General features: G+C 35.4%; 1 protein-coding gene and 1 pseudogene across 6 annotated transcripts in view; one reads left to right on the plus strand and one right to left on the minus strand.

The window, feature by feature from the left end:
* The window catches only part of RNGTT (RNA guanylyltransferase and 5'-phosphatase), a 362,295-nt gene that overhangs the window by 166,165 nt on the left and 175,288 nt on the right, over positions 1-20,842 (minus strand). For 5 of the 6 annotated variants that reach the window (XR_007401296.1, XM_025444846.3, XM_025444843.3 and 2 more), the window contains exon 12: positions 712-780. The exons of the other annotated variant lie outside the window; for it this stretch is intronic. Coding sequence is in view for 4 of the 5 variants with exons in the window: in XM_025444846.3 (XP_025300631.1) it covers positions 712-780 (69 nt within the window). In the remaining variant the exon portion in view is untranslated. The remainder of the gene's footprint in view (positions 1-711; positions 781-20,842) is intronic. 6 annotated transcript variants of the gene reach the window in all.
* LOC112658632 (ATP synthase subunit f, mitochondrial-like) lies at positions 7,426-7,694 on the plus strand (annotated as a pseudogene).

The raw sequence follows: 20,842 nt of genomic DNA on the forward strand, positions 1-20,842 counted from the left end.
AAGAAGTAACTCCGGCACCTAGTAAGTACAGACTAAGGATACTGCTAAACCCCCTAAAATACACAGGACAGCTCCCCAAAGCAAAGAATTATGTGGCAAAAAAATGTCACTGGTGCTAAAGCTAAGAAACCACACTATCAAGCAAAAATGGAACTTACACCCAATATATGATGACCATTCAGTTACTGCAAGTTCTTCAGTGAGTTTCAGAAATCTGACATGTATTATTCAAAGAATTATATTTTCTTCAAGTATTACAGATTCTTTGAATTTCACTCATCCATAACAAATTTTAGAAATATTAATATTTAAGGGTAATTGGGGTACAGAAAGAAATAAGCATTTAAGTAATGTTATCAGTAGACTTCTAGTAAGGAAACAAATTAACATTTTGCAAGAATTATTTAAAAAACTAATTGTATCAAAAGACTAATTTCCTTGAAAATTAATGATCAATGTTTATTTCATAAGCTTAGTGAAAAGCAAATAACTGTTCATTTTATCATTATATATTGAATATAAGTGAAATATCTTGTAATAAATTATTTAAGGATAGGCAGTGATTGTAGCAGTAATCAATCCTAAGTAAATATACCTCAAGAAAATGTACTTTATATATACATATACATGCATGTGTAGACATATATTTATATACATACTACAAATGCACACACCGCGTGCACACACACACACACACACACACGAACTTACTCCAACAGGCTGAAAAATAAGTCCATCCATTTCATGGCTGACTTCTTTGGCAAAATTTCCTTCAAGTAACTATAAAATAAATACACACATTTTCAGAAATACAATAATCACTTAAAGAGTATTTTAATTTTTTGCAAGCTTTACAAAAATTTCTTAATACATAAGCTTTAAGAACTGAAATACAAAATGGGGGAGACAGATGACACAGAGGGATCTAGATTAACATATTGCAAGATTTTTTTTTTTAATGAATAAAGACTGTCACTCCATGGCAGGCTAGATATCTTGAAAAAGTCGTAACTAAAACAACCAAAATGATGGATAAAATATTAAAAACATTTTTAAATGCATTGCTGAGGCAGCACAAAAGGAAGGAAGACAGAGGCCAAAATCAAAGTGAAAATAGAAATTCTGAGAAGTAATTAGTACAGGGAATAAAACATAAAACATGCACAAAAAAAGGAAATAGCAGAGAACCTGCAAGGGGTAGATGGAGGCTGGGGGCAGAGGAGATATCCCCTGAGAATCTGTAACCACAAGCAAGCTCAGACATGGGATCACAGTCCAAAAACATATCATCTGTGTCTTCCCCAAACCCACCAGATTTTTTAAAAAAATTTTGTCCTACTTTTTGTTTTGTTGTCTTTTTTGTATTTTTTCAAGCAGAGAAATGCATTACAAGGGATACACAGTATAAAATACAAATGAGTTTTTTCAATATCATTATCTACTAAAGAGTAGAAGACATAGTCCCAAAGCTCTCTCATTAGTTCTGAGCAAAGAGTTTTAAATGTTTCTTTCACAGATTTCTATTATTCTGAAGAACTGAATATGTGTTATCACTAACGGAAGCCCTAAACATTGATTTCCGTATTTCAGAGAGCCAGAGTCTGACCAATTTACAGCACAGTCCAGATAGGTCCAGGATTCAAATATTCCATATCCAAAATTTTGGATATGCCCCAGGAGACATCTCTTTTATCACAGTTACAACCTCTTAAAACCACTTCATCTATAGGGAGATTTGTACTCCAAAAGCAATAACCAAAATTTCAAGTTTATTTCACATGCAACAAATCTGTGAGTCTCATCCCAAACTGTGGCTTCATCTTCTCTGCCACTTCATTCTTCAAAATTTGTAATTTGTCTAAACTGAGGGCAGTTCAGAAAGAAAAACAAGAGCAATCTTAGTTTGCAACGACTTTAAGACCACTCTGATTTAAATATCTAAATTCCCTTAAAACTATAAAGCTCCTTAGTCAAATTCATAGGGACAGAAAATTAGGGAGCCCGGGCAGGGGGAGTCAGGGGAGAATAAGGAGTTAGTGTTTAATAGGTACAGAGTTTCATTTGGAATGATGAATGATGATGAGAATGATGAGAAATGATGAGTGAAATCTGGAAATGATGAGAAAAATGGAATGATGAGAAAAATCTGGAGATGGATAATGGTAATGGTTGCACAACAATGTGAATGTCCTTAATGGCACTGAACTGTATGCTTAACAATGGTTAAAAAGGTAATTTTAGGTATATTTTAACACAGTTTTTTTTTAAAAACTACAATGCTCTTGAAGTTCTCTTTTTGGTTCTGCTTTTTCCTTTTATTACAATATTAAGACTTCTTAGGGAGTTGGCAAACTGGGAATCTTAGTCACATTATCCAGAGTCTGGCCAAACAGGCAAAAATTTCAAGAGTTCCAAGATTCATATGTTTGTCTCCAATGCACTCAGTATAAATGACCTAACAAATTAAGAAGGCAATTTTCCAGAATAAAAATTCCATGTGAATTAAAAACACTGATTTCTTATAAATTTCTTTTAAGAGAGGAAAAATAAACCCTAAGCATCAAAGAGTCAAAATATCAGCTTACATTCTTGCTGGAAATTTGGAAGACAATGTTAAATTAAAGACTTTGGATCATGTATGTGATATATTCATCCTAGAGGAAAAATTTTTGAAACTTGTTCTCATACTGAGAAGCATATCTAATTAGACCTTCATGTTCTATTTCAACCTTTTTCAAATATTCACAAACTAATGATGGGTAAAGGCTCAAGCAAGATAGAAAAAGTATAACTTTAATACTTCTTATATCCTATCATGTAAGAAAAGGTAACCTGCTAAATTCATAGCACAAATTCTACTAAGAAATAATACAACGAAAACCAATGCCACATCACCATTAAAAAAAAAAAAAAGTTTGTTTGTTTGTTTGTTTTCAAGTAGGCTCTGCACCCAACCTGGGTTTCAAAATTACGATCCCAAGACCAAGAGTCACATGCCCTACCAGCTGAGGCAGCCAGGTGCCCCTAAAAAACTTTTTAAAGGTTAAAGGAATTTGTTCTCCTTTAATTGTAGGTACATCATCTATGGCAAGTAAATATAGCTTTTCCATTCTTAGATCTGAAGTCTCAAATTTATATAATGGCTCCTCCCTTTATACAAAGTATGTATAAAGTAACAGTATAGAGTTGGTAAGACTCTAAATAACATGATGTTACTTGTTGCAGAAATGAAAATAACTTCTTCATTTTTTATTTTACTTTTTATGAACTAAAAACCTGTTGAGACAAAACAAGAAACAGTTTTTGTTTTTACTCTTATTTTACTCCTTGTTGATTACTCCAGACAATCTTTCTTTTTTAACATTTACATTAGCACCTATCACATACTATAGGACCTATAAAAAAGTGTTGTTGTGTTTGGTTCTTAAAATATGTCATTCAAAATACATAATTCTTCACAAGATTTGTATTTCTGAGTTATTATTATTTAACTTGCCAGAAAAAGAAACTGAGGCTATTAGAGATTCAGTAATGAGCTTCAAGCCAGACAGCTAAAAAAAAAAAAAAAAAAAAATAGATTTCAATTAAAAATGAGAAAAAAAGCAAAGAAAATCTGCTTTAACTCTGAAATAAATGTCCCAAACATTTTTGCAACATCCTATATATATAGGTCCTCCAATCATCATTCAAGGTTTACATATTTTATTTTCTTCATTAGATTGTATATATGTATGTATGTATATGTACGTATTTATTTATTTGGAAAAGAGAATGCATGTAAGCAAATGTGGGAGCAGGAGTGAGAGGCACAGACAAGCAGACTGTACTAAACACAGAGCCCGAAGTGGGACTTGCTCTCACAACCCTGAGATAATGACCTGAGCCAAAAACAAGAGTAAGATACTCAACTGAGTCACCCAGGCACCTCAATGTTTATAGACTTTAAATGTATTGTACCATGTACTACTATATAAAAAAAGGTATATACAAAGGTAGGTAAAATTCTTGAAGGGGAAGAAAATATTTTTTAGGAATAGAGATCAAATCTATATATTGTATGAATATTGTATAATTTATCACTAATAGAGTTACGTGTTCATATTTGAAATCATATAAAGTATTTAAATTAAATCATATAAAGTATGTTAAATTAAAAATACTGCTCTTTCCCCTTCACAACTCTTGAAAGACAATATATCCAAATTTCTCGTCATCTTCATATATCACTATCTTCATCATTATAGCCAAAATTTAAGACATTTAACCTATTTTCATTATTATCACTCTTGTCTCCTGAATAACAATATACTTCAAATTATACATGCAACTTTCACAATAAATCTTATCCCAAGTTAAAAGTACCAATTGAATAACATTAGGAAGGCTTTTCCCCTTCATTCATTCTATATGTCTATGTTCATAATCTTCTAAGTGTTTAGCCCCTTTAAAGTTATCTTTAAAAAAAAAAAAAAGATTTTATTTAATTATTTGAGACAGAGAGAGAAAGAAAGAGAGCATAAGCGATGGTGGGAGAAGGGTGGTAGAAGGAGAGGGAGAAACAAGTTCCCCACTGACCAGAAAGCCCACACAGTGGGGTTCAATCCCAGAACTCTGGGATCATGACCTGAGCCAAAGGCAGACATTTAACCAATTAAGCCACCATGTGCCCCTCCTTTAAAGTTATCTTTAAAAGTCTGTTTTAAGGGAAAGTTCCACTTTCACTTACTATAAAAAGTGGCAAGAGAATGTTGCTTCTAATATGATAATTCTTTTTTTTTTTAATTTTTTTTTTTTATTTATTTATGATAGTCACAGAATGAGAGAGAGAGGCAGAGACACAGGCAGAGGGAGAAGCAGGCTCCATGCACCGGGAGCCCGATGTGGGATTCGATCCCGGGTCTCCAGGATCGCGCCCTGGGCCAAAGGCAGGCGCCAAACCGCTGCGCCACCCAGGGATCCCCTAATATGATAATTATAAAAAAGCAGATAATCTATAAAATCATAATTTTTGATAAGGCTATTTAGAAAGCTAAGGTCTCTAGGCAACAGGATGAACTGAATCCCAACCCCCTCCCAAAAGGAGAGAGACATATAAATTGATCCACCTTTGGGAGAATTCACCTTTTGTATTGATTTGTATTGATTCAATACAAAAGATGAACAGTTTCTTTTGGTAGAAACTGTTCTTTGCTCCACACTCTCAATAAGCCCATGAATAGCAGTCATAGGCTGAGGGGATGTGAAGTCTCTGGAGTATGAAAGATAATTATATAGCAACACAAACCCATCTCCGAAAGAGAACAGACTGATTCAACCACTAATTTCCCCACTTCAAATGAGATCTATAACAAACTGAAAAAGAAGTATACCCATTTACTAAGCATAAATACATTTACCTCAGTCTCTACTGTTCAAACAGAAAAAAAAAAAAATCTAGCACCCAATAAAAAAAATTATCACATATACACAAAGCAAGAAAAAAAAATGATCTACATTCAACAGGTAAGACTGTCAAAAGAACAAGACTCAGATATGGCTAATGTTTTAAAACTATAAAATACTTTAAAATAACCTTAACAGGGCAGCCTGGGTGGCTCAGCAGTTTAGTGCTGCCTTCAGCCCAGGGCACGATCCTGGAGACCTGGGATCAAGTCCCACGTCAAGCTCCCTGCACGCTTCTCCCTCTACCTATGTCTCTGCCTCTCTATCTCTCTGTGTCTCTCATGAATAAATAAATAAAATCTTAAAAAAATAAATAAATAATATAAAATAATCTTAATATTTTAAAGGAAAGGGTGAAAAACATGTATGAACAAATGTGGAATTTCTGCACAAAGAGATGAAAACTATAAAAATGAGACAAGTAGAAATATAAAATATAAAAAAAGGTATTAGATAAAAAGAATGCTAATCAATGGAAATAATAATCAATGGGATTATAGCAGACTGAACACAACAAAGGAAAGAATCACTGAGGGAGAATCTTGAAGAAGAAAACTGTATCAGTTCTTCCAACTGAAACACAAAGAATAAAAGGGGGGGAGAAGAAACTGAGAATTAAAGAGCCAAGAGATTAAAAAGATATAACATCCGTACAACTGGAGTGTGATTTTAAAAGAAGAAAGTGATAAGGAAACAAGAAACAATTTGGAGGAATAATGCCTCAGAGTACTGCAAAATTAAACACACATTTGCACATGTACATACCCCAAGAGAAGCCTAGAGAACAAAAAGGATTTAAGAAAAAGAAGTATAGTCAAACCCCAGTAAGAAAGAACAAAACTTACATGCAGAGGTATAAAAATAAGAACAACAGCAGACTCTTTGACATGAATTACATAAGCCAGAAGGTAATAGAATACCAGCTTTAAAGTACTAATAGAAAAACTATAAACCCAAAAATCTTTAACAAATGAAAATATCTTTAAAAAATGGGGGCATTATCAGGGAAATACAAATCAAAACCATAATGAGATACCACCTCACACCAGTGAGGATGATAATTAACAAGACAGGAAATAAATGTTGGAGAGGATGTGGAGAAAGGGGAACCCTCTTGCACTATTGGTGGGAATATGAACTGGTACAGCCACTCTGGAAAACTGTGTGGAGGTTCCTCAAAGAGTTAAAAATAGAACTGCCCTATGACCAGCAATTGCACTGCTGGGGATTTACCCCAAAGATACAGATGCAGTGAAATGGCAGGACACCTGCACCCCGATGTTTATAGCAGCAATGTCCACAATAGCTAAACTGTAGAAGGAGCTTCAGTGTTCATTGAGAAAGATGAATGGATAAAGAAAATGTGGTCTATATATACAATGGAATATTACTCAGCCATTAGAAATGACAAATACCCACCATTTGCTTCAACATGGATGGAACTGAGGGTACTATGCTAAGTGAAATAAGTCAATGGGAGAAGGACAAACATTATATGGTCTCATTCATTTGGGGAATATAAAAAATAGTGAAAGGGAATAAAGGGGAAAGGAGAGAAAATGAGTGAAAATATCAGTGAGGGTGACAGAACGAGAGACACCTAACTCTGGGAAACGAACAAGGAGTGGTGGAAAGGGATGTGGGTAGGGGGTTGGGATGACTGGGTGACAGGCACTGAGGGGGGCTCTTGATGGGATGAGCACTGGGTGTTATGCTATATGTTGGCAAATCAAACTCCAATAAAAAAATATACAAAAAATTAAAATAAAAAATAAAAAATGGGGGCAAAGTAATTTTTTTTCCAACAGACAAAATCTGATAAAATGAATTTCCACCAGGCTATCCTACAAAAGATTTTAAAAGTCTTCTAGTAGAAGAAATATGATATAAACAAACAACAAAAACCTGTATCTAAACAAAAAATTTCTGAAGTGCTTCAGAAATGGCTGAAAACTAGATAAAACAGACACCCATGACTCCTAGATGGAGTCATATGTACCAGTGAAGGAGATGAAGTTCATGGATGACAAACTAGGAGGGCTGCCAAGCTGGATACTAATGCAGAATTTCACCCCTACAGGCACTGCTGGAGCACTTTACAGAGGTTACTACTGGTACTACAACAACAAGGACGTCAATATAAGAAAAGGGGGCATCACTGAGATTTCTATGGTGCTGGCAGCTATGGGCTTTTCAACTACTGTCATTGCTACCAGGAACTTAAACATGAGCAGCTACAAAAGTACCACTGAAGAAGGCCCAGTGTGGAGGCACATTCTGCATTCCTGACCATGACTTTTCCCTGGCACCTGAATCTTTTCATATCCTAATTGAGAATTAACATCCAATAAAAGATGACTGGAAAAGAAAAGAAGAAAAGAAAGAAAGAAAGAAAAGAAAAGAAAGAAAGAAAAGAAAAAAAAGAAAAGAAGAAAAGAAAAGAAAAGAAAAGAAAAGAAAAGAAAAGAAAAGAAAAGAAAAGAAAAGAAAGAAAAGAGGGAAGGGAAGGGAAGGGAAGGGAAGGGAAGGGAAGGGAAGGGAAGGGAAGGGAAGGGAAGGGAAGGGAAGGGAAGGGAAAGGAAGGGAAGGGAAGGGAAGGTTGAACAATAGAATAAATCCTTTCATATCCTATATGAGAATTAACATCCAATAAAAGATGACTGTTAAAAAGAAAAAAGAAATGGTTGAAAAATAGAATAAGATATTTGTTAATTTCTTTAAAAGATAACTAATTAAAGCAAATATATTAAAATGTACTGTGTAGTTTATAACATGCTTTTGGAAGCAAAATATATGACAGGAAATGGAATGATATTGTTGTATGTTTTTTACCCCAACTATAAAGTGATACAATATTATTTAAAGATAAACAGTGAAAGGCTAAAGAGATATATTATAAATCTTAGGCTAACTCCTAAAATATAAAACAACGATGTATACCTAATGGGCCTAAAGTGGAGCTATAAAGAAATGAAAACATTCTCAAGTAATCCAAATGACAGTAAGAGGGAAAAATGGAAATAGGAACACACAGGCAAATACAAAGTAGCAAGATGGTAGATCCACACCAAGCCACAGTAATAATTACATTAAATTTAAATGGTACAAGCACCCCATGTAGAAATTGTCAGGAAAAAAATAATCAGAACCAACTAACTATAGGCTGTCTACAATAAACCCACTTTGTATATAAAGATTGAAAGCAGAAGGATAGATTAAACTCACACAATGTTATAGGTTAATTATGCCTCAATAAAGCTGGATGGATGGACAGAAAGATAAACGTACAATGAGAGAAAAGATATTAAATCCTAACACTAATGAAAAGAAAGCTGAAGTGGCTAGCCTATATTAATATTCGACAAAGAAGACAAGAACAAGAAATATTGCCAGAGATAAAAAGGACCTATAACAATCTTAAGTGTATATGCACCTCACCAAAAATAGTAATAATTCAAAATGCATTTTTTTAAATTAACAGAGTAGATAATAAAAATAAGGCAAAACTCCTCAATTATACATGGATCATTTAAGACTCTTTTCCAAATAAATGATTCGACAAGTAGAAAAAAACATTCAGTAGAGATAAAGATGTCTTGAAAACACATATGTTAGAGTAGGCAGTTAGTTAGGTTCTAACAGGACACCTGGACATTGGCAAAAAGGAAGTCATGGTCAGCTCTTGGGAAAGTCAGAGGCCAGTCCTGGCACCATCCAAAACAAAGCCACATGAAGCAAACCCAAGATGGCTGACATAGGAGGCCAGAAACTTGGAGGCCTTTTGTGGATGACCACATAAGGAAGAAAACGCCCAAAACCTGCTCCCAAGAAATCCTCATCCCAAGTAATATTCTACCCCCTGGTTAACAACTGTCAATAAAAGGTAGAAACTCAAACTCCAGGACATGCAACTCTGTCTCTGCTTCTGTCTCTGTCTGACTCTCTCTCCGTCTCTGACTCTCTCTCTCTCTCCCACTGTCTCTTATTCAAGCTCATGGGCTCTCATCTCTACTTTTCACTTAATAAACTTTCCTGTATATGTTACTTATCTGCTGTGCTGCAGTCTGAATTTGAATTAATTCTTGTTACAAGATCAAGAATCTTCAGCAATTCCTTTGTCTGGCTGGGTTGAGGCCCCAGGGTCCAAGGTCTCCCCAGTTTACACAGCAACACTTAAAGAACACCAGTCAGAAAATGAGTGAGTATATGGAACACTATAGCAACACTGAAACAACCTGACCTAGCTGACATTTACATGACATTCTATCCAACAACAGGAAAAAATATTTTTCCAAGTACATAGAGCACATTTATAAATCAAAGTCACACCAAGTATGTTTTCTGATCACAATGAATTAAATTAAGTATCAAGAAAAAGATATCTGGGAAAGCCCCTCAATGTTTGGAAACTTAACACACTTGTAAATAACCCATGAATAAAAGAAGAAATTAAAAGAGAAAACTTAAATATTTCAAATGGAAGGAAGATGATAAAACAGTAACTGAGATTTGAGGGATGTGGCTAAAGTACACTTAGGAAAATTTATTGTACTAGATGACTAACCAAAAAAAAAAAAAAAGAGGTCACAAATCAATGATGTCAACTTCTACCTTGAGAAACTAAGAACTCTAGAGAATGTAGGAAGTTCAGGGGAAAAAAAAGAGCCACCTTGGCTGAGATGATAAGCCCAGTGAAAGAGAACCATGCGCCCCTAAAGCTAATAAGCCCCAGATATAGTTGAAGAGGAGGGCACAATCTCAATTTACTAGATGGCAGAGAAGTTGATGAAATGTCTCACAAGTTTTTAAGAGATGTAAGTTGTGGTTAGAAAGGAATATGTCTGCACTTAAAACTTTAAAGTAGGAATAGTAGCCAGAAATAAGTTGCCAAAGTGAAAGTGACTAAATCAGAAGAAAGTCACTGAATTAAAAATTACAAAGAAATGGAAAACCCATTGTAATAAACAGATCAAACCAAACACAGGGAAGCTGTATTCAACAAGAGTGATGGGCAGTCTGAGAGAATTTAAGTCAGGCAGAGTCTCCAAGGAAGGAATAGTTAACCAAGGAGCCAAAAAGAGTTTCAATATACACTGTTAAAATAGCATGGCTTGAAAAGTTAGGTTATTCTAATAACTTAAATAATAGGTATTTTAAAAACTCATTTTGTTATTCTCTTGTCTCTGATATTACATTCCAAGATAGAACGTCCTATAATTTTAAGCTACTTTGGTTTTTTCCTCTTCCATATTTTAAGTATAACTTATTTATGAGCTGCACTGGTATTCTTAAAAAAAAAAAAAAGATTATTTATTTATTCATGAGAGACAGAGAGAGAGACATAGGCAGAGGGAGAAGTAGGCTCCCCATCAGGAGACTGATGCAGGACTCGATCCCAGGACCCCAGGATCACGACCTGAGCAGAAGGCAGACATTCAACCAATGAGTTACCCAGGCGTCCCTGCACTGGTATTTTTATGTAAGAAGTGCTAATCTAAGTTTTTCTGAGAGAATTTATTGGATAACACTTCAATAAAAATAAAATTTCCATCAGTGTTTATTAGGTAGCTATTTCCTGACTGCCTACTAATGCTAGCAGTCTAGCTAGCATTAAACAAACTGGGGAACCAATGATAATATAAGCTTAGGCCAATATGCCTAAATAATACCTTAATTTTAAGTCATTAGCAAAAGCATTAAATGCAGTGATAGAACTAGCCATTACCTGTCAATCTTTCTACAGAAAGATAGTTCAACTTAAATTACCGAAGTTGTTTCTAAAACACTTCTAACAAATTCTTAAAAGCTATCTCACTTTTAAATACAAAATTTTAACTGCAAAACCCTGGAAGCTTTAAAGTGGAACATATAGTGAATTAATCTTTTTATCTTCCACCAGGTTAAATTAGATGAATAAAAGGTAAAATAGTAGACATAATATACCAAATATTTTTTTAAGATTTTATTTATTTATTCATGAAAGATGGGGAGAGAGAGAGAGAGAGAGAGAGAGAGAGAGAGAGAGAGAAGCAGAGACACAGGCAGAGGGAGAAGCAGGCTCCATGCAGGAAGCCCAATGTGGGACTCGATCCCAGGTCTCCAGGATCACACCCTGGGCTGAAGGCGGCGCTAAACCGCTGAGCCACCCAGGCTGCCCCCAAATAATTATTAATGAAACATTATAGTGTGTCATCAAGTTTTACTTATAAAAACATAATCCCATCACTGGAATACCGTCTGAAACATCCTAGAGGAGACATGTAACTACATGTAACTTTCTATTGACCAAAAATTTGTGGAAATGGCAAAAAGGTAACACACCAGATGATGGACTTTGAATTGGTATTTTATGTGTCTATGAATCAGAAGTAATTGGAAACCAAATTGTTATAAATGTATAAGCAAAGAAAATAATGCAAAAGGGCTTGAAATTAGAAACATAAAAAACAAAACAGAAACTGCAAAGTTATAAAGCACAGAAAGGAACCTCTTAGCAGTAAGTAAAATGATAACTTAAGACCACAATGAAGAAGAAAATGAATCCAGTGTCATTGGGAATGCAACTGGCAACATCTATTCATTAAAGTAAAGAAAAATACATCAAGGGAATACTTAAACAAGAAAAGAATAATCTCCATCTTTCTGTTCTGGACTATTCTACTCACATAAAACATTTTCTGAGCAGATAGCCCCACACAGCCCCAACCATTTGAGAATATTCAATATAGTAACTTATATCTGCTTATTTAATTGTGCTTTCAATAAATCCCCTAAAATTCACGGCTTTATTTTACCAATCCCCCCAAAATGGAAATCTCCACTCACCTGGATACTACTCTTCATTCTTTTTCATTCCTAGAGTCTAACTTCTGGTTTAGGTTAAGATTATTCAATGCTTCTGTACCCTAAATATTCTTCTAATCAGTACATAATCATTCTACAAAACTCATCCATCTAGCTCACCAAAAAGGCAAGATTATTATCTCCTTTTGAAAACAATGATTTGATTTACATTATTTACCAATGATGATTCAACAACTATATCATTAGCTAATCAAAATATAAATAGCTTCAAATGGCTCTTTCAACCCATACTACTACAATTAAAATCAACCTTAGTATAAATCTGGTAAGTGCCACATGACAAGTTAGAAAATCTATTAACAAAATTTCTCTAGGAAATATAGGTTCTTTATTATTTTTGGTATATTGTCAGTCTTACTTTTACCAAAATTCCCTCATAATTCTATAAAATGAAAGTCAACTCACCCTCATGGAATAATCAAAGTTCTTTATGCCAGACTTCTTTATTTTCTTTTTTTTTTAAATTTTTATTTATTTATGATAGTCTCACAGAGAGAGAGAGACAGAGACACAAGCAGAGGGAGAAGCAGGCTCCATGCACCAGGAGCCCGATGTGGTATTCGATCCCGGGTCTCCAGGATCGCGCCCTGGGTCAAAGGCAGGCGCCAAACCGCTGCGCCACCCAGGGATCCCCAGACTTCTTTTTCATCTCATAATTGAGGCATTATTCATTTATTCAAGAAACATTCATTTGATGTCAATAACTCACAGCCATTCTATCAAGTGTTTGAGATTTAAAAGAGATCAATAGGTTTTTATCCTGGAAGAGCTAGTGTCAGGGTCTAGTGTGGAGGTCCCAAACTCAAATACCTGGAGGCCAGACCATGAAGCTGAACAGGACTAGGTGTAAGAAAACAGGGACTAGTTGATAAGAATTATGATGAACTGGGGAGCACATCCTCATCCTCAAGCAAACTCAGCGTTTCTTAAGTAATAGAAGAGCTTACACTTTCGGGAGCCTACCAGTTTATGACTTGTGGTTAAGAAGGATCTAAATACACAAAAACAATCCTTTTACAGTAAAGTGCATTTAGGAGAGCTGTTTAAAGACTTCTAAGAAAACAGAAAGGTAATTATAATTTCATCTAGTTGTATCCAAATGTTTACTGAGTGCTAATCATGTATCCATGAAAACAAAAAACAACACAAAACAAAACATGAGAAAGAAGAGGTAAAACATCTAAAAACTATACCACAGGCACTTTTCTAAGTACTTTACATATATCAAGCCATTCTAGTCTCATAACAATATTATGAAGTAGGGACTATTATTATCCTCATTTTATTCTTTTTTAAAGATTTTACTTTTTTATTTATTTAGAGAGTGCACATGACAACACTCAGGCACACACACAGCAGTAGGGAGGGGCAAGAGGAGGGGGAGAGAATCACAAGCAGATTCCATGCTTTGTGTGGAGCCCATCACAGGGCTTGATCTCATGACTTTGAGATCATGACCTGAACCAAAATCAAGAATCAGTTGCTTAATTGACTGAACCACAAAGATGTGTCCTGATTCCCATTTTAAAGGTGAAGTTTAGAACTTGCCCAAAGTCACACAGCAAGAAACCAAGAATCCAAAATCATTCTGGCTCCAGAGCCCATGTTCTTAACTGCTTTTCTATGCTAGCAGGTCATGTACCCAGAAATCTTCTCCTAATCTCTATTCGAGGTTATGTGCTCCTTCAACATTCTGTCAGAGCACCCTGTGCTTCCTTCTACCACAGGATTTTCCTCTGTCTACCGAATTGAACTGTGGGCTTTTACAGGTCAATAAAATCACACACATATCATTGTATCTTCAGCATCTATCACAGTACTCTGGAGGAGTATGCTCTCACTTCAACAAAGGTTTACTAAATAAAATGAACAGCACAGTTTTGAGACCAATAAAAAGAAGCCAGGAGTGCCAGGGTGGCTCAACTGGTTGAGCATCCAACTCTTGATTTTTGGCTCAGGTCATGATCTCAGTGTGGTGAGATCGAGCCCCACATCAGCCCATGTTGGCCATGGAGACTGAAGATGCTCTCTCTCTCCCTCTCTCTCTGCCCCTCCCCCTGCCCCAACACGTGCTCAAGCACATGCGCTCTCTTTCTAAAAAATAAATAGGGGTGCCTGGGTAGTTCAGTCGGTTAAGCACTCGACTCTTGATTTCAGCTTAGTTCTTGATCTCAGAGTCCAGCGATCAAGCCCCAAGTCCTGCGATCTGCACCCCAGTGTGGAGCCCACTTAAGATACTATTTTCCCTCTTCCCCTGCCCCTTCCCAATCCTGAAGGCATGTTTACTCACTGTCTCTCAAAATAAATTTTTTTAATAAAAATTTAATAAATAAATAAATGCAAGCCAATAGATATAAATAGAAAACACATGGAATTATCCCAAGAAACTGTGTAATATAAAAACATTTAAAAAATTGTTAAGAAGTTTAAGTTGTTAATATATGTACAGATTATGAAAGGGGCAAGAATTTTTTAAAAGATGAAATCATCTCTCATAGTAACTTTCTCATAAACCATCCCTTATTACTTTTATTATCTTCAGCAAGGATAACACTAATAGGGTCCTAACTGGCCTTCTTGCTAATAGGTTAACTTTTTCTTTCAAACTATTTCTACTCTACCTCCACTAGAACTGACTTTCTAAAATAATTTGTTGTATGTCATAACCACAACCAAAGAGCTTTGAGTGCTCCTCACTGCCTATATAGTCCAAGCTCCTTCAGCATGGTTTTTAAAGCACTTTTTTTTTCTGGGAAACCTTTCCTAAATGTTTTCCAGAATGTTTATACAGATTACAGCTGGTAAAAAGTATAGGTGAATATTTCCTTTGTGGGTATAAAAGTATGATCTACTAGTTTGGGAGAAAAATAAGCACTTTTGGAAAGAATACAAGAACAGAATGGGTACTTTACCATAAACACATATGTGATGCAATACAAATAAAATTAAACTACATAAGTGGCTGGTCTGATTGTTCCAACAAAAGGGGCACAAATTTGAGAAAGAAAGAAGTTAAATATTTGTAATTTGAGCAAAAAGAGGAAATCATATTTTTTTTTAACTTAAGACTTTCAAAGAGCTACATGGTAAGCTGCAAACAATACATCCTTTGTTTGAATAGGTATGTACTGAAGAGTTAACTTTACCAAGAGAGGTTTGGCCTTTGCCCCACTACCAGGGGATGATCTCGAGGCCCCTGGAATGTCCTGCCTGACAAGCATATCTTTGTTTGCCTGGGGCATTTAGGCACCAGAGACTCTAAAAAGGTGATTTACAATGGAGACTTTGGAATAAGCATATCAGTTCTGCCCTCCAGAGGAACTGGAGATTAAATCTATTAGCCCAGACCTCTTAGAATTCTGGGCTGAAGACTAAAGGTCATCTATGCAGGTAATATGTGACAGAATCACAATATAAACTTTGTACACCAAAGGTTCCCTGGTTGGCAGTACTCTTTGGGTACTGTCAAATGCCTCTTAGCCAGAAGTAAGTAATGCTGTCCATGATTTCTTAGGAAGAGACCACCAGAAGCTTCAAACTTGGGTTCCTCCCAGATTTTGCCCCATGCAGTTCTTCTTCCCTTTTTTTTTTTTTTTTAAGATTTTATTTATTTATTCATGAGAGACAGAGAGAGAGACAGGCAGAGGGAGAAGCAGGTTCCATGCAGGGAGCCCGACATGGGACTCGATCCCTGGTCTCCAGGATCACGCCCCAGATTGAAGGTGGCGCTAAACCGCTAAGCCACCAGGGCTACCCAGTTCTTCTTTTATTATAAAACTATAATGACAAGTACAGTGCTTTTCTGAGTCTCTGAGCCATTATACTGAATTATCAAACCTGAGGAGTCCCTGGGAACCCCAGAATTTGTACCCAGCAAATCTGAAGCAAAGGTGAGCCTGGGAGCCAAAACTTGTAGCTGGCATTTGAAATGAGGGCAGTCTTGCAGGGACTATGCAGGTGGACTAAGCTCACTGTAGTAAGTTTTTGTCACTGAATTCCTCTAGTTGATATAATCTGGACTGTTGTCAAAGTCATACTGATCAGTAGGAAATCATGACTTCCCTTGTTGGGCATTATGTCAAGAGACTGTTCAAGAAGCTACAGACTATAGAATGATGCTGTAGTTACCCTGTCAGTTAACAGGTAAAGTGAACCAATTAGCTACCACACATGAGAACTTTAAGAGATGCTGCATATCTTTGAATGAGGATAACCCATACTGGGATACCAAATGGCATTTATCTGTAAACTAAACATGTTCTATAGTCTAATAAAGTAAAGAAAAAATGGTAGTGGGACCTTAAGAAATAAACTTTGTTTTCCACAAAATAAAAAGCATGCAACATTTCCCTTATTCTTTGTATTAAGCTAGCATAGAAATAAAAATAGGACCTAAGATTTATATCTAGACCGCTGTAGAAAATAAAATACTTCATGAACAAAATAGCAAAATATATTTTACCTCTGTTACAGTGATATTTCTTTCTATACTTAAAAGTTAGGCATCTATCAACAATTTAATGCACCAAAACAATTACATGGTTCACTGAAATTTTACCTAGCACCTTAAAGAATTCTTGCTTTCATTAATTGTATTGTCATTAGCCTCCTATGCCCAAGTCAAAATTCTTAATAGTTCTCTTTCATGCATCTACTTACAGATTCTTTCCCAGAAAGGCCTCAATCTACTTCAGCCTAGTGAGTCATTCTCTACTTCTCATGGGTACATACATGTGTAAACAGTATAGGTGGATACATATGTGCACTAAGCTTCTACGTTAATAAGACTAGAAATTCTAAGGATATGCAAACAGAAAGGCAAAGGATAAAAATAAGGAAAGAAATGAAAACCCTTATGAATGAGGAAAAGGAATGGATAGAACTTTTCTTTTGGCAGTATTGTACAAAATTAAACATACTCTTACCATATAATCCAACAATAGTGCACCTTGGTATTTACCCAAAGGCTGAAATTTTACACCCACACAAAATTCTACATGTGGATACTTACAGCAGTTGTAGTCACAATTTCCAAACCTGAGAAAACCAAGATGTACTTTAGTAGGTGAATGGATAAACTGTGATATATCCAGACAATGGAATACTATTCGGTGTTAAATTATCAAGTCATGAAAAGAACTTAAATGTATATTACTAAGTGAAAGAAGCCAATCTCAAAAGGTTACACACTGACATTCTGGAAAAGGCAAAAATAAAAAGACAATAAAAAGACCAGTGGATGCAGGGGTTAGAGAGGAAGCAATGACGAACAGGCAAAGCACTGAGGATTTTTAGAACGGTGAAACTATATAATACTTCAATCTATAGGGATCTGTCATTAACATTTGTCAAAACCTACAGAATGTACAGCACCTAAAGTGAAGCCTAATGTAAACTATGGATTTTTGAGTAATAATAATTTTGAGTAATAACATGTCAACAGAGGTTTAATCAATCATAACAAATGTACTACTATGGTGCAAGATACTGATAGTGGGTTAGATGGTCCATGTGTGGGAGTAGGGAATATATGGGAATATTCTGTACTTTCCCCTCAATTTTATTGTGAACCTAAAATTGCTCTAAAAAATAAAACTATTGGGGAATCCCTGGGTGGCTCAGTGGTTAAGCGCCTGCCTTCAGCCCAGGGTGCAATCCTGGAGTCCCAGGATCAAGTCCCACGTCGGGCTCCCTGCATGGAGCCTGCTTCTCCCTCTGCCCCCCAACCCACCCCGTGTGTCTTTCATGAATAAATAAAATATTTTTTAAAAAATAAATAAATATAAATAAAAAATAAACTATTAGGAAGGGAGGGAGGGAGGGAGAGAGAGAGAGAGAGAGAGAGAGAGAGAGAGAGAAAGAAAGAAGAAAGAAAGAAAGAAAGAAAGAAAGAAAGAAAGAAAGAAAGAAAGAAAGAAAGAAAGAAAGAAAGAAAGAAAGAAAGAAAGAAAGAAAGAAAGAAAGAAAGAAAGAAAGAAAGAAAGAAAGAAGTGAGTGGGGAGCTATCAAACCATAAAAAGCACCAGAGGAACTTTAAATGCATATTGCTAAGTAAAAGAAGATCATGTGAAAGGGTTATATACTATATAATTTTAACTATATGACATTCTGGAAAGGGTAAAATTACAGAGACAGTAAAAAGATCCATGAGTGCCAGAGGCTCAAGAGATGCCAAAAGGGATGAATCAGGGAGCACAATTTACAAATTAATCTGTATAATCCTATAATGGTAGATACATGACATTTTGCATTTGCCAAATCCATAGACCTATATAACACAGGGAGCTAACCCTAATGTAAAAATATAGACTTTATTAATATCAATATTGGTTCACCAAGTGTATCAAATGTACCATATTCAAGTAAAATGCAGAGTATACTGCAACTGCATACTGGGAGAGAGAGAGGGTCTCTAAGATCTCTGTACCATGAGTTCAATTTCTGTGAACATAAAACCACTCTCAAAAAATAAAGCCTTTTAGTATTTTTTAAAGAAAAGAAACATATAGACCAAATTTTGTCAACAACATAGAGGAGGTGAGGGGAGATCCAGCTGATGCAACACTACTTACTGAGCAGACTCATTCTTTCCCCACTGCTCTATAATGTGACGTTTATCATAATTCAAGTGGCCACGTATTTGGGCCTGTTTCCTTACTATTTTGGATATATATATATATAGTTTTTTAAAAGATTTTGTTTATTTATTCATGAGAGACACAAGAGAGAGAGGCAGAGACCCAGGCAGAGGGAGACGCAGGGAGCCCAATGTGGGACCTGATCCCGGGACTCCAGGATCACACCCTGAGCTGAAGGCAGACACTGAAACCACTGAGCCACCCAAGCGTGCCCAATATTTTTAAAGTAATATATGTGTGTGCACCAAAATGTTCACATCAACACTACTAGTTCTAGTAGAACTAGGCTAGTCCTAGACTAGAAATAATCCAAGTATCAATCAATAGATTGATTAATCAATAACAGAATGGATAATAGCCCTAAACTATTACCCAAATATCTATCAATAATAGAATGGGTAAGTCAATTATGATATAGTCAGAGTATACTGCAATAAAAATGGTCAAACTATGTCTACATGTAACAACAGAAATGAACTGTACAAATATTAACTGAAAGAAGCCAAACACAAAAAACTCATATACTATTTAACTCCAGGACAGTAATAATTTCTGGGGAGAAGAGAGTGAAGGAGAGAGACCAGGAGGGCACACAGGGAAGGTTTTGGAATACTGACAGTATTCTACATTTGTGCATTTCATGTGATTGTTCACTTTGTGAAAACTGTTGAAGCTTTAAATTTATGATTTATGTACACATTTCAGAATATATCTATGAAAAAAGTTTCCTTAAAAACACTATATGAAGAAAGAATTGGCTAATTTTTAGAAAGCATATGCTTCACGTTCTAAATAAATTTCTGAAAAGCACACTAAAATATAAAGAGCAAAATTAACTATGGTGAAAAAAGATGTGTAAAGTATAGGACATTTTAAGCTCTCCAATAATACCAAAGAACAAAGAAAAAACAATAAAGTATACAGAAGAAAAACACATGTGAAACAAAATTTTTAAAAAAATAAATAGTGGGGATCCCTGGGTGGCTTAGCAGTTTGGCGCCTGCCTTCAGCTCAGGGTGTGATCCTGGAGTCCTGGGATCGAGTCCTGTATTGGGCTCCCAGAATGGAGCCTGCTTCTCCCTCTGCCTGTGTCTCTGTCTCTCTCTCTTTCTCTCTGTGTGTCTTTCATGAATAAATAAATAAAATCAATCAATCAATCAATCAATCAATCAATCGTAAGCAAAGCTATATTAGGAGACAAACAGGGGTGCCTGGATGACTCAGCTGGTTAAGCAAATGACTCTTAGTTTCAACTCAGGTCGTGATCTCATGGGTCATGAGATAACCCCTGCATTGGATCAAGTCCCACATCAGCCTCCCTGCATGGAGTCTCCTATGTCTCTGCCTCTATCTCTCTCTGTGTATCTCTCATGAATAAATAAATTAAATTTTTTTAAAAAGCATCATGAATTTTCTCTTAAAAAAGATTTTTTAATTTTCAATTTTACAGTACATTCTATCTTTTCATTAATTTTATTTCTGTATATACATAAGTTTTTCTTTCTTTACAATTCTGGGATGCAGTTTCTTCTAACAGACCAAAATACATCCAGAATTTAGTGTATGGCTCTGTTCTCTTCAGCTGTATGATCATGTTTGCTTTTTTGGTTTTTTTTTTTATTAAAGTAATTTTTAATGTTCATCTTTACAGTCACTTCCTACCCTTTCAACGTATTTAACTTTATTTTTGTAAATACATGTTTTTCTTTCCTTAGAACTTTGAGATATAGCTCCTTCTAACAAGGCAAACAAAATACAATCAGGATATAGAGTATTGTTCTGTTCTGTTCCCCTGTTTATATTGCTTCTTTTTTTGGGGGGGGGGTCCTTTAAATTTTCATTTTTACACTTACATTTTATACTTTCATTGTACTTAATTTTTTTGTACACATATGTTC

The sequence above is a fragment of the Canis lupus genome, chromosome 12, assembly GCF_003254725.2.
Source record: "Canis lupus dingo isolate Sandy chromosome 12, ASM325472v2, whole genome shotgun sequence".
Taxonomy (NCBI): Eukaryota; Metazoa; Chordata; class Mammalia; order Carnivora; family Canidae; genus Canis; species Canis lupus.